General features: G+C 39.4%; 3 protein-coding genes, 2 long non-coding RNA genes and 1 other non-coding gene across 6 annotated transcripts; 2 read left to right on the top strand and 4 right to left on the bottom strand.

Moving 5' to 3' along the window:
* Positions 1-1629: 1629 nt before the first annotated feature.
* On the bottom strand, positions 1630-2480 carry LOC107226375. Its single transcript, XR_006905200.1, has 2 exons — positions 1993-2480; positions 1630-1915 (listed from the first exon to the last, which is right to left on the bottom strand). It is a non-coding gene; the product is annotated as an uncharacterized LOC107226375 (transcript).
* A 216-nt stretch (positions 2481-2696) lies between these two features.
* On the bottom strand, positions 2697-6167 carry LOC107226372 (protein disulfide-isomerase A3). The gene is made up of 5 exons (XM_015667166.2): positions 5701-6167; positions 5036-5267; positions 4722-4930; positions 4458-4574; positions 2697-4354 (listed from the first exon to the last, which is right to left on the bottom strand). The coding sequence occupies exons 1-5, from the start codon at positions 6150-6152 to the stop codon at positions 3580-3582; spliced, it is 1785 nt and encodes a 594-aa protein (XP_015522652.2). The 5' UTR covers positions 6153-6167; the 3' UTR covers positions 2697-3579.
* A 582-nt stretch (positions 6168-6749) lies between these two features.
* LOC107226370 (iron-sulfur cluster co-chaperone protein HscB) lies at positions 6750-8333 on the top strand. Its single transcript, XM_015667164.2, has 3 exons — positions 6750-7282; positions 7363-7619; positions 7732-8333. The coding sequence occupies exons 1-3, from the start codon at positions 6884-6886 to the stop codon at positions 7859-7861; spliced, it is 786 nt and encodes a 261-aa protein (XP_015522650.1). The 5' UTR covers positions 6750-6883; the 3' UTR covers positions 7862-8333.
* Positions 8334-8673: 340 nt separating this feature from the next.
* On the bottom strand, positions 8674-9546 carry LOC107226371 (adenylate kinase isoenzyme 6). Its single transcript, XM_015667165.2, has 3 exons — positions 9406-9546; positions 9178-9329; positions 8674-9020 (listed from the first exon to the last, which is right to left on the bottom strand). Exons 1-3 carry the CDS (start codon positions 9446-9448, stop codon positions 8685-8687), a joined length of 531 nt encoding a protein of 176 aa, XP_015522651.1. The 5' UTR covers positions 9449-9546; the 3' UTR covers positions 8674-8684.
* A 188-nt stretch (positions 9547-9734) lies between these two features.
* LOC124295278 lies at positions 9735-11239 on the top strand. The gene is made up of 4 exons (XR_006905177.1): positions 9735-9749; positions 9803-10431; positions 10809-10904; positions 10986-11239. It is a non-coding gene; the product is annotated as an uncharacterized LOC124295278 (long non-coding RNA).
* LOC107226368 lies at positions 11230-12032 on the bottom strand. The gene is made up of 2 exons (XR_006905176.1): positions 11814-12032; positions 11230-11500 (listed from the first exon to the last, which is right to left on the bottom strand). It is a non-coding gene; the product is annotated as an uncharacterized LOC107226368 (long non-coding RNA).
* Between the last annotated feature and the right edge of the window lie 877 nt (positions 12033-12909).

Here is a 12909-nt window from a genome sequence, read left to right as displayed (position 1 = left end):
AAGATCAAGGCTGACACAGAAGTTGATACTCAATATTTTCTATCATCACACAGCATAAATTGAATTTATTTGAAATGACTTTTGGAAAATTGATTTTTCATCGCGATCAACTACAACAATATACATGTTACATGCGATATAATATTATATAACAATACATTCTGCAATTACCTCACCGTTTAAATGTAATATAACGTCTTGCTGGATTATTATCACGCAGAACTAGAACGTGTGCATGTGCATGTAAATACGTACATCACATAGGCGAGAGTATCATATAAATTAAACCATAACTAACCGTGAAATCGTTTAAACAACAATATTGCGGTTCTATCACTGCATGCTTTTCGCACGTGATTATTCATAGTTAATGATAATAGTAATAATAGTAATAATAATGTACTCAGATAATGTAGTAGGCAAAGTGGTGTTTTTTATTATTAGGAGGCTGTTTGTATTCTCAGTATTTCAAAAACTTTCTTTTTTTTTTGTGCTTTTCGTTTTTTGATATTTTTTTTTCTTTTCTCTTTTACTTGTCGTTTTTATAATATGAGATTGACTTACTTATAACTCTGTTAATATTTGAATCTTGGTATTATCTATGACCCGGTTAATTAACTCGCCCCTTGTTGCACCTTCCCATCAGCTGGCTGCTTTTTCGATTGCTTTTCTCTCATTCGGTCAGCATCACTGTAACAATACAATTAACAATTATTCATTTAAATATCAGAAGTAACATTTATATCAAAAAAAAAAAAAAAAAGAATAACAAGTCGAGCGGTACAACGATGAAAAAATATTTGACGACAATTCAGAACTGCATCAGTAAATCATTCATATTACAAATTTTTCTCTCGAGCATGGCTTCGCAGACTTATGAAGTCTGAGAACTTGTTGTTTTGAAACTAATTTTAGAAGGATAATGGAAGAAAAATTGTACCGTTGTTTGCGTTGCTCGAGGGTTAGACCCTTGTTGCTCTCCTGTTCTGCGGCAGATTTCTTTGCAGCCTTTTTCATGTTTTTGGCCCGAGCTAAGTCTCGCTGATTCCCACCTGCGGGTCATTATTTTCAAGACATAAGTACTTAGGTGGGTAGAAAAATGCCCCGGGCTTTTTCGAAGGACTTATACAATATGTAATTTACGGAGAGCCGATGGCCGCGGGCAAATACCATCGCTACCTTCACGTTATTGATGGAAAACGAATTTTCGAACCAAACGAAAACCGGACGATAGTCATCTGTTTCACAACCGATTGCCTTCCCAGCTTTGACGGCCCGTTTCGCAAATGCTTTTTCCGATTGGGCATAACTTTCTATAGCGTATGACGTGTGTACGTGAATCATCACCTTGAAAATAAGCCGTACAAACTAAAGGTGCAACAAAAACGAATAACAACATGAAGACGGGAAAGAAGAAAACAATCTCAATAGTACAAGAAACGATGTAACGTTCAGTTGTCTTACACGCGCATGAATATGGTTTATTTATTTTTCTGACAAGGTATTTCGCGTACGCATGATATATGCATACACGAGAACGAACGCTGATAATTTTATTAGCGATGGTATAAAATTAGAAACGATGATAATTTAATATTTAGGTGTAACAGGACAATTTTTTTTTTTTACGAGAACATGGAACGTTAATTGATCTTGTTATGCAGCGTCGTCGAACTTCAGGTCGTACACATGAATATCGAAAATAACGAACTGGAACGTCGGTAAAAATGTATAATCGTGAGGCTTGGACAAGGCTTGTAACATATTCGCTTTATAATCGTTGGGAAATATCGTTGTGAATTAAGTCGTTGACTACGCTCAATGCGACAAGTTCGATTCGTAGATGACACGTTCGTTGTATGAAATGAGGACAGTGATATGGCGATGTGACGACAGAATGCGAACAGAATTGACACTGGTGAAAGAAAAAAAAAAAAAAGTAAAAAAACACTGCAAAACAAAAGATGATGCAGAAAAAAAACCAATACTTACGAGTCATTTTTCAGCCTTGATCTCCGACTAGCAAGTACTTCGAAATTTGACACGCAAATATCTGCGACGTCTCGATCAACGAGCTCCTCTATCTAACTCTCTCGCTCGAAAATTTCTGAAGTGAATAGCGAACCAAAAATAATCCGATATAAAAGCCTTCTGCTGTTCACTGCTCCACCTGTAGTTCGAGTTCTGTTATCGTCACGATGGCGCTACTGTCGACAAGCGGATAAAACTAGTAACGCCTTTTGGCATGGAACTTAGCAACTAAATTTCAAACTTTCCCACGTAACCGACCCGTTGTTATCACGAAAACAGTCGATCATGCAGAGCTGATTTCAAGAACTAAATCATTGGCTCATTGTTACTCGATAGATAAAATTTTTGGGATCTTAATGAAAACTTTCATCCTGATCCACAATATCCCAATGAATTTCGAAGACCACAGTAGCATGTACACAATTAGCATGCGGTGTACAATAACCATAATACCTATGGAAGGAATATAAGAATGTGAAGTTCCAATGATTAATGATTGCAGATCACACAGCAATCATTCGTAAATTTTATGTACGATTACGTTATGGGAACGAGAGTAAAGGTTTTATTATTCATTATAAAAATTCTATTTATTCAATCGATCGATCTATAATAATAATAATATTATCATTATCTTAATCACACATGAAATAATTTCGTATTTCCTATACGTATGCATATATTTTATTAATTGTGTGTGTGATATAAAAACAAATTTACGTTTCTGTAAAAAAAGAGAAAAACTAACTCGTAAGTAATTATTCCTACTCATTACCGCTGAACTCAGCCGAGTTCTGCGACGATGTTGGAATGATACAATATCTAGTTAAAAATTCTTTTCTCTGTGAGAAGGAACGCGAATTATTCAGTTTCCATCGGCTTTCTTTGCCATTATATAAGTTTGTATAGAGATTGCTAGTTTCTTTGTTTTTTTTTATTATTCTTAATTTTCAAAGAAGAAGATCTAACCGCACAACTGGTATTCAAACGTATAGAAATACAGAAAAATTACCAAACCTTACACGGAAAAAACGCGAGGATAATGATCACCGACACATTCAAAACAACTTTGTATATGTTGATGAGTACATGTTCCTCTGTTACAATCGTGGCATTGTTGTGAATGTTTACTGACCCTCTGCGATCTTTGATTCCTTAAAGTATCGTGCAAATGAGAAATTAAACACTTTCACGCTATCAGCAATATTTCCGCTATTCGCGCTCGCTTCAGTTTAGGTACGACGAATATGATACAACCCAATTTATACAACGCAAGTTTGAGTCATTAGCCGATAAATGTCATTATGTACGTATGTATGCATGTATGTATGACGTGTATGTATGTACACAGATCTCAAAGTATACTATGTGTACGATTATTTTTAATGTTTATATTTCAACGGATGACATTATATCGTTATCACTCTCCCAAAATAAGACTGTTGATAGAACACCACCTTGTCATACTTTACTATTTACGATTCATACCCTTTATCTCGCACGGACTTAGATACGCCTGGAACATCGTTAGTAGGGTGATAATCGAACTTAAAGTTCGTCAGCCGGAGCCTTCTTGGCCTTTCCTTTCCGGTCGTATCCTTGGAGCTCGTTAGTCGCATGTTTAGCAATGTATTTAATGAAGTCATCGAGATCCCTGCCACCCTCGTATTTGATGGGATCGTCTTTAGAGTTCTTGGGTGCCCAGAAGAGCGTTGGGAAACCTTTCACCTCGTATGGCGCGGGCACATCGTTATTTGATGCATCGAATTTCACAATTTCAACATCCTCATTGGCCAACTTGTCTCCCAATTCGTCGTAAATTGGAGCGAGTTTCTTGCAGTGGCCGCACCAGGGTGCGTAGAACTCAATTAGCGTATCCTTGTCATTGTTGGTTACAATCTCGTCGAAGTTTTTGGCTACCGCAATCTTTACGTTTCCACTATTGTCCTCGGGGATTGGCTCGGACTTTAGATAAGGCTCGAGAACTCCGCCTTCGAAGTCCTTCAAGAAAGCCTCAAAGTTTTCGACGGAGAATTCGTCAGTCATTACGAATTTCTGGTTCTTTGCATCGCGCGCCAATACGGTCGGCTTGTCACCCTTGGTGAAACTGATTCCATAGTCATTGAGCTCGTGTTGGAAATCGTCCTTCGATGAAATCGCAAAGTTTAGACTTGGGAAATCCTTTGCAACCTTCAGTATCCTGTTACGCCAGTAGTTTGTTCCCTTTACGTTCTTCACATAGTCGACGTTGTAGTACGCAACTACCAACGGGTTCTTGAAGTCTGCTGCGTTGTCTCGTGTTCTCACGCCAACAATGCCAAAGCTGGAAAAGTGATGTTCACGATAAGTTATCATGATTTAGTACCTTATAATTGTCAATATAACAGATTCTATAAAAACCAATGAAATCAGTGGAGAATACTTACTAGTTCTTGGTGATAAAGTCATTCACGTCGGCAATTGAATCGCCACCTTCGTAGGTCACGCTGCTTGGCTCAAATTTGCTGTGCAAAATTTTTGGACGGTAGAGGACAATGTTATTTCTGAAAAATAGAATTGGCATAGTTAAGATTTCAGCTGAAACAGAGAAGTTCGTGATAATCGGCACGTATATTTTAGTGTGAAGACTTTTGTTAGTTGGTAAGCAAATTGATATTGAGTTTTCTGAAAAATGACGCAGTTACACTTACTTCAATCCTTCCTTTTCAAGTAGTGCGTTGGCACTTGTATGCGCGAACCTGACCTTCTCCCTCAGTTTCTTAGCAACAGTATGGAAGGCGGCTGACAAGGGTGAATCGTCCTTCTCAAAGTAACCGATCACTCCAACCTCGTCAGAATCCAAGAAGCCCTTCTGGCAGTCTTCGCCAGTCAATTCCTTGGAGGCAGGTCCAACTTGAGCCTACAAGACGACACAAAAACAGTGTAAAAGGAGGCTCAAAAATTTCAGGAATCAAATAAATATATTATTTGCATACCTTATTGTGGTTATTTTATTTAGTCATACCTTCATGTGCTTTGCGATACCAGGAGCTTCTCTTGGGCCGTTGTAATCGCCGACCATTTCATTTTTGGAAAATACCTTCAGCGTCGGATATCCGCTGACCGAGTATTTGTTGCAGGTGGTTTTACCCGCCTCTGTGCAGTCAACCTTGGCCAAAGTGATCGGCGGATCATTACCTTTGAGAAGTTCCGCCGCTTTGGCATATTCGGGCTTGAGGCGTTTGCAATGTCCGCACCTGTACGAATGCGAGAAATATGAACCATAATACATAATAAACTTAGAATAAAGCGAGACATAGAGATTCGTTGTGGCGAAGTTCAATATTAGATAACGGCATTCTGCACACAAAGAAGCAACGATTTCATGCGAGATAAGGAGGTTACGTGATTCTGAGAGAATACATCTCGACTTGAGAGTATATGTGCGTATGTATAAAATATTGTTGTCAACGCTACTAAGATTGGTGAATAATCATCGTCGCATATGTCCCGAAAACAGCGGCGAGTCCGTCTGACGTTTAACGTCACGTTCGAAAGGAGATAAGCGGTCTTTTCGACCGGGTGCCGGTGCTTCGGTAAGCTATGGGGCGGGTAGCGACTGTTCGAGATTTTCCGAATCCAAAGCCACGGAATAAAAAGTGAGGTAAATAACAAGCTTCGAATGCTTACCAAGGCGCGTAGAACATGACGAGTGAATTCTCATGGCGTTCCAACTCGTGGGAGAAATCGTCGTCCGTCAATTCGAGGACGTCCTCTTCGGCGGCGAAAGCGCCGAGAGCCAGAGACAGCAGGATTAAACTTCTGAACAGCATTTCGCGAGCTTGTCGACCCTCCGCTGGCGAAAATTGTCCTTCTGAAGTACAATGCTCGGGAATCGGAAGCAATCGGAAGACTAACGACTGACTGGAATCAACGACTGATAGACGGAACTGAAGGGAGAGGACGACGTGGCTCGCGTGGAGGCCGCTCAGAGCGAGGTACGACCTGCGCGTTGTCGCGAGCTGATTGGACGAATTTGAAAACACGCCGCCGGATCGCCCGCAATGGAAGCGCAGGAGGTGCTCGGAGTTTTCTTTTCTTATTCCCCGTTCATCGTTTCTCCCTCCCTTCTTCGTACTCATTCATCGGCAAATTACGTTTATTCGTTGTCAGCGCTTTCAGCATTTTTCGGCGGAATGCCAGACAAGTCTAGGTCCTCGTTTCTGAAATCGTAGATTAGGTTTGAACAATCGTTTGTCAGCTGTTAAGGCTTCTCTCTGGCTGTTATACGATTCATCGAACCGAAATCTATCCCGAAGATTTTCTTTTTTCTCGGAGTTTTCATTATTTAAATATCTTTCAAACAACATCGGTTCACTGGCTCACACGTAAAAATAAAAGCGAACTCTCGTCAATCATGAGGCTGAAGTTCGTAATGTTTACGTAGCAAAATGTTGGGGGGAAAAATTACTATTTTGCAAATTTATACAGTGACTTTGAGATAGTTAATATGGGTAAGCTTTCAAAATATCAATACATTTTGCCCTGTTGTGATTTACTGAATTTTAGACATTCCTGCAACTGCGAAATAACGATTTTCCAAAATGTTATTCATTACGATAATGTTACTAACTTCAACTTAATCGTCAATCAGCTACCGGCGATTCAAGTTCGACAAACAAATCAAAAGGATCTGATTCAATTTTACAAGTGAAACTGACCAATCGCATCGTCTCGTGTTTAGAATTCAATATGGCCGCCACTGTTCAGCGTAATGTCTTCTTTCCTTCCTCGCGTACTGCCGCATTGTAGTTTCGATGGTATTGTCAATCAGAAGAAATTCAGAATAACAAGAAAATTCTAATTCCGAGCTATGACTAGCCGTTCTTTAACGAACGGCATGAGGCTGCGATCCATTTGCCGTTGCCTTGCGACAAGAGGTTATGTCGGCGTATGTAATCGCCCGGATTTATGTACGAACGACAAATCGGGGCGTACAAATTTCGCAATTGCTAGTATTAGCGATGCGTCTCGTTGCTGCAGGAATTATTCGAGCGACTTACCCTCTAAATGTTGGAAATGCGACTTCCAGTACAAGTCAGATTTATTTTGCTCCAAGTGCAGGGCGCTACAGGAGCCGCCCGAGAATCTGAATTATTTTCAAATAATCGGCGTCAAACGGGATTACGACCTGAAGAGTGACGAAATCCATAAAAAGTACAGAGAATTACAACACTATTTGCATCCTGACAGGTTTAGCAATAGCACAGAGGTGATCGAGTGCTTTCACCGAATTTTCTGTTTTATTTCATCTTTACTGAGAAAACTGACCCATCTTTTCAATCCTCGCAGAAAGAGAAGGAATTATCGGAGAACCTATCGTCGCTTGTCAACAAGGCCTATAGTACGCTCTCACACCCTCTGAGCAGGGGTCTGTATATGTTGGCATTGGAGAAGTTGGAAATACCTGAGGGGACGACTACTTTAGATCCTGAATTTTTGATGACGGTGATGGAAAAAAACGAGGAGATCGAAGCGGCCACTGACAATGCTGAGAAAGTGATGAAATTGATCATGGAAAATAGGGAAATATTAGCCGATTACACCAGGTAATTTTGCACTTTGTTTGACAAGGATTATAAACGTATGGTTAAGGATTTCCTTCCGATCTTATTCAACACTTTTCATACTTCATTATTACTGCTTTTCTAATTTTTACAGACAAGTGTCAATCGCTTTTCGAGAGAAAAACATTGAGCTGGCTAAAAAACTTCTTGTCAAAATGAAGTACTATGCCAGTATGGAAGCAAGATTGAAAAATCTGAAAGAAAATCTAGGCATTGTTGAGTAGAATGACTATTGGAGCTAGACTATAAAGCATCTCGAAGCTAGAGGAACATAAATAGCAGAAAGCTTCTGTTCTGCATTCGTAATTAGTATTTCTCGGTTGATCGGTAATCTTGTTTACCTTATTTTACATTTCACAGACGGTTTCCCCTGTTCAAAGTCATCTCATAATTACGTAACACATAAGCTACACTTTCCTAACAATATTTTATCATTCCTAGACGTTCCTTTATAGACTTCCCTCAGATTGTCACTACAAAGCTCCACCAATATTCAATTTGTAAGCATGTCTTACAAGAATCAGACTGCACATCACTTAATTTATAGCTTCTGAGACTTTCGCTTCGACATCCTCGAAGCTATTTACTGAAGATTTAAATTCGAATGTATAGATAACGTGTACAAAAGTTGAAAAAGTCTTCTTCAGGGGCAGAGGATTCTGAAGATTGTAAATAAAATTATAGAATAGTCTTGGATGGATGCAATATGTAGTAATGATTCTCATCTTTCAATTAGACTTTATTTAATTTGAGTCTAGACTTGCAAGAAACTTCAGCAAGAATCAAAGCTGTAACACATTGACTCAATGCTTTGGGTTTAATAGGGTCAACTTCATTGCATGAAAGGTGATATATCGTTAGTAACCGTGTAAGTTTAGATGTGTATATAGCATCTTGCTGAAGTAGAAAAATTGTGATCAGAGCCAAGGATCTCTGATGATTGTAAATAAAATTATAGGATACTATTTGCTAGTTACATCATTGCGATAGTCTCAACAACTAGTACCTTGGGGGAAAACAATTTTTATGTTAAACAAAAATTTCGATTTATTTATTGTCAATTTTCCACTGCTCAAGCCACTGGCATATCCTGTTTACATTTTGCTCCATTTCTTCAGGTGTGTTGCTCTGCAATTCGTGAACTATTTCATCCCTATACGAGGCCTTGGCTTCCTCCAATATCGTCTGAAATATCTCGCAATCAATGTTGTCTTCGAGTTTCTTACCAGTGTAACCCCTCGCCACCAATCTGTCGTATAATATAGTGTTGTCTGCTCGCAGCACGAATACAATATCGAACCAACGTTCTGGGAAGAATTCTGCACCGTGGTAATCCACGATTTTTCCACCCTCCTGCATCGCCGGTTCCATGCCATCCAAGAGCTGCTTGCAAACCCGAAGAAAATACACAAATGTGTTCAAATTTTTCGTTCGAGATGAGAATTGGAAGAGAAAATTAAAGGCGAGGTGAAGTCTAGAGACAAATTCTCCAGAAAAACAGAACTTCAAACAAATGGAGTCCAAAGGGATTCGAAAATACCTTATCCTCGTCTAAAACAGGGCATCGATAAACCTCGTCGTACTCCTCCAGGCATTTGTTTTCAATAGCTAACTTGCTCACTTCTAGCCACGTTAAGCCTGATCTTTCCGCGAGCAGACGACACATTGTGCTTTTCCCGACACCCGGCGTTCCTGTAGTGAAAAATTCATGACATAAACAGAAATCTAAAAACAAGAGATTATGAGCTTCGACATTAGCCGGAATTACCTGTGATCAATATATTCGGACCTGGGCGATTTGAACCGTTCATTTTGTCCCTAAATTGATCAAGTTTACCACGTGGAAATAGTTTCCTCACCCCTGTTGGACGCTCACGCTGAATCAAATTGTCGCGTGTCCCTTAACCTGTCAGACACGCGTGCCGGCGATCAGCTGTGCTCGGTTTTTTCCAGCTATTAGCGTGACGTGATTGGTCAAAAACTATCATATAAGAAGATATGGGTGTGCTTCTGCGCAGCTATCGTAAAGAACAATTGCGTGCCCCGACCATATGACGGCCATCCTGGATTTTCAACCGATCGTATTCAAGATCATTTAGCGCACAATTTAAAGTAAATATCAGTGGCAAATCTCCAACATGGTATATAGCGGCGTATATTTTCAGGATGGCTTCGATACGGTCAGCGCAGAACGAGACGAAAATGCGCCCGCCGGAAAAACACTCCTAATCTTTTCGCATGATGGGTCAAACATTTCTTGGATTTTGGTGGGGATTTTTGCAAGGGAGGAAAATTATGCCCTCTAATCCCTCTAATCGGTGTTCCAAGCAGTTTAGGAAAGAATTCGTTATTTCCCGCGAGATTAGATTGAAATCGGCGTCGGTGGCTGAAGAGCATAAAAGAGGTTAGAATGCGGATATGAGTCCGTTCTCGAATCTTCGTCTACAAATTCTTTTGTGCACAGTAGTTGGCTTGCACGTTGCCGCGTTTTTTGTCAGGCCGATTTTCTCTCCGAAAAAGAGCAGCAAGGAAGATTCGAGGCTCAGAGTGCAGCCGGACTATTTGAACCTAGCAGAAGACAGAGAGCTAGAAACGCAACATGCGGTGCGTGAGGATCAAGTCAGCTGATCGTCATGAGGATTAGGAAGCGTAGAACTATTCTCAGGGGTGAGATATTCCTCGTTATTGTACTGGGAACTCTTGGCGGTTTCTACACCTATAATTCTTTGCTTCGTAAAACACTCGGGCAGAACAAGGAGCCAAAAACCACACCGGACGCGACTGCTGAAACATAGTAAGTTTAGTCGTAACTAACCGAACTTAACCTAATCCAGTTACCTGAAAGATTCTCGAGTTATTGGGTTATACTCTTATTTCCTAAAATTGAACATGAAGATATGAAGAAAATTACTATTCCTCATCTTTAAGAAATATGAAGTGGAAATTTTTCCATGTCTTTTTGTGTCGGTAAACTTTATACAAAAACATAGTAAGTATGTATCAACAAAAATTTTCATTCGGTTATACCATTGGGATACGAATCAATAAAGATACAGTATATTTGGGAAAAATTTCCAACTCTCAAAATATTCCTGAATTTTTAACAGGGTTGAAAGTTATCTTTACCAATGCCATTTATCGATTTTACACGCGTTTTACACTCATTTTTAGAAACATGTTGGAGCGGTATAAAAAGTTTGTCAGCGGACCAACAGGCTTGTTGGCAGCTGGAGTAGGTCTAATGACTGGTGTAATACTGGGATGGAAGTAAGTGAAGTTTAATGGTATTATTTAATTTGACTTTATTCAGTAATCAATCTCATTTTTAATCATAAATTATTCCTCAAGGTGGGGCATTTCACCGATTTTAAGGAAACGGAAACGAGACCAAGCCGAAGAATTTGCTGAATATATATTTCAAGAGCGTTTAAAGAAGAGTGGAGAAAATGTACAGCAATGAATATTTACAATCCAAATGGAATGTATAAATTTAAATACCACCTTCTGAGGTCTCAATTCGTCGTATGCTGTGTTGGGAGAAGCAATGGTGTTAGGTGTATACTTGAGTAAATAAATAAATAAATCATAGAAATAGGATCTTACATAGTTTTATCTTAACATTTGTCACAATTATTCTATGTACCTGGCAAATTACATTATTTAAACTTTCTCAGTAATCGTTCTAACGCGAAAACGCTGATCGACTAGTAGTAATATTGTTTCGTTTATACATGCAACTGTTCCGTTACTCTTCGCGGTATTTTAAATTCCAAACTGGCACGTATTGGAGAACTTCTTTCCATTCAGTAAAGTATAGAACACCTAGACCTGAAGCGGCACCAAAGGTCATCAACGTAGGTACCCTGGAACACAACGATGCGAGAATATTGAGATCCACAATTGTTGCTGAAGTGATATTCTTCACAGGTCTAATGATGTCAATGGGAATGAAGTTAGGTTAGGATCGAATTTGTCGAGTTACATAATACGGCTTACGTAAATATTTTACCAGAAACTTGAGACAATTGTTATTTCTTTTGATTACCAGAGATTAATCCGGCTGAAGAAAAAAATAATACCGATTCTCGAAACGACAATTGCTCAATAATTTATGAACAAAAAAAAAACTAGATACGATTGCAACTTCTTTTATGATCGGAATTTTCTGTTCCTCACCATCTGCTTAGTTGTTCAACGTGTTTTCTGCCGAACATTTTCAATGGTCCAACAGGCATTTTGGCTAATCGTTTATAAAAATAGGCAGCCCACTTTCGTCAAACTTCAACCGAAGGACCAAATAACTTTAGTCACTTGGGGTTAGCGGACAGTCCGATTGATGTTCAATACCACATACCCGTGTTCCTAAACTACAGTTGTTATAGTTCTATAGTTGAGGCACCAGATAGCGCAACGCAACCAAGAGCGGCACTTTCTGCGGCGCAAAACCAAAAAGGCGGCAGACAGAGTTTGTCACTACGCTACGATCGAGTACGAACGTTTGTCATGTTGTACCGTTCGCTATATAACGATAAAGTGCATTTATTCGTGTTCTAATCAACGTGCATTGATTTTAATATACCGCAACAGTAGAATATGACAGTGGAAAAATTTCAGTGGTGGTAGAAAAAGAGAAAAGCAGCCGAGCTACTCAACGGCGGCGATGTTCACTCGCCTTACGGATTTCGCCGGACTCATTTCCCCGTAAAATTGAACACCAATGTCGTGAAAGAGCTCTGTAGAGTATATTTACTTAAGGTAATAATTATATAGTTGTGTTTACCTCAAATCTAAGAACAGATCGTATTATGGTATTTAAATTTCAGACGCGTGAATGTCTCTTCGCTTGCCTATCGCAGTTTAAACTTTAGAAAATATAGCGAAATGCTGACAAGTTAATGAACGTTAAAACTTGTGTGAAGTGCAGAATCCACAGCGATTTATCGGGTATTACTGTAATAAATCGCCGCAACGGATAAAAACTTACCTGATTACTGCTTAAGCACACGATTGAGATCAAACGGGCGGTGTGAAGTGTGTTTATATGTGGTGAACAATGATCAACGCAATCAGTTGTTTACGTTCTTGTTCATCCGGATTGTTGCGTTTGGTGATTACCGCGGTGAATACGTTGGTTAGTACGAATAAAAGTGGATTTGTAACGTTTTCTCTGACGTATTGTGCACAATGAGTAACAAAGGTACGAACACGCGATCTGTAATTTACGTATATTTCTTTCTTTCTCCCGTGACAAGTCGAGTTCTAACATGTTTTC

The sequence above is a fragment of the Neodiprion lecontei genome, chromosome 7 (genome assembly GCF_021901455.1).
Source record: "Neodiprion lecontei isolate iyNeoLeco1 chromosome 7, iyNeoLeco1.1, whole genome shotgun sequence".
NCBI lineage: Eukaryota > Metazoa > Arthropoda > Insecta > Hymenoptera > Diprionidae > Neodiprion > Neodiprion lecontei.
The sequence above is the reverse complement of the archived record's forward strand: the minus strand, read 5'-3'. Positions and strand labels throughout refer to the sequence as shown.

Bases quoted from the DNA above. Each gene is read 5' to 3' on its own strand.
- LOC107226372 (XM_015667166.2), bottom strand. From the start codon at position 6,152: ATGAGTACGAAGAAGGGAGGGAGAAACGATGAACGGGGAATAAGAAAA. The intron at 4,931-5,035 runs GTATGACTAAAT...GTCGTCTTGTAG, and splicing joins GTATCGCAAAGCACATGAAG to GCTCAAGTTGGACCTGCCTC. The intron at 4,355-4,457 runs GTAAGTATTCTC...TCACTTTTCCAG, and splicing joins GACTTTATCACCAAGAACTA to CTTTGGCATTGTTGGCGTGA.
- LOC107226370 (XM_015667164.2), top strand. From the start codon at position 6,884: ATGACTAGCCGTTCTTTAACGAACGGCATGAGGCTGCGATCCATTTGC. The intron at 7,283-7,362 runs GTGATCGAGTGC...CAATCCTCGCAG, and splicing joins GGTTTAGCAATAGCACAGAG to AAAGAGAAGGAATTATCGGA. The intron at 7,620-7,731 runs GTAATTTTGCAC...TAATTTTTACAG, and splicing joins ATATTAGCCGATTACACCAG to ACAAGTGTCAATCGCTTTTC.
- LOC107226371 (XM_015667165.2), bottom strand. From the start codon at position 9,448: ATGAACGGTTCAAATCGCCCAGGTCCGAATATATTGATCACAG. The intron at 9,330-9,405 runs GTAATTCCGGCT...TTTTCACTACAG, and splicing joins TCCGAATATATTGATCACAG to GAACGCCGGGTGTCGGGAAA. The intron at 9,021-9,177 runs GTATTTTCGAAT...GTTTGCAAGCAG, and splicing joins CTGTTTTAGACGAGGATAAG to CTCTTGGATGGCATGGAACC.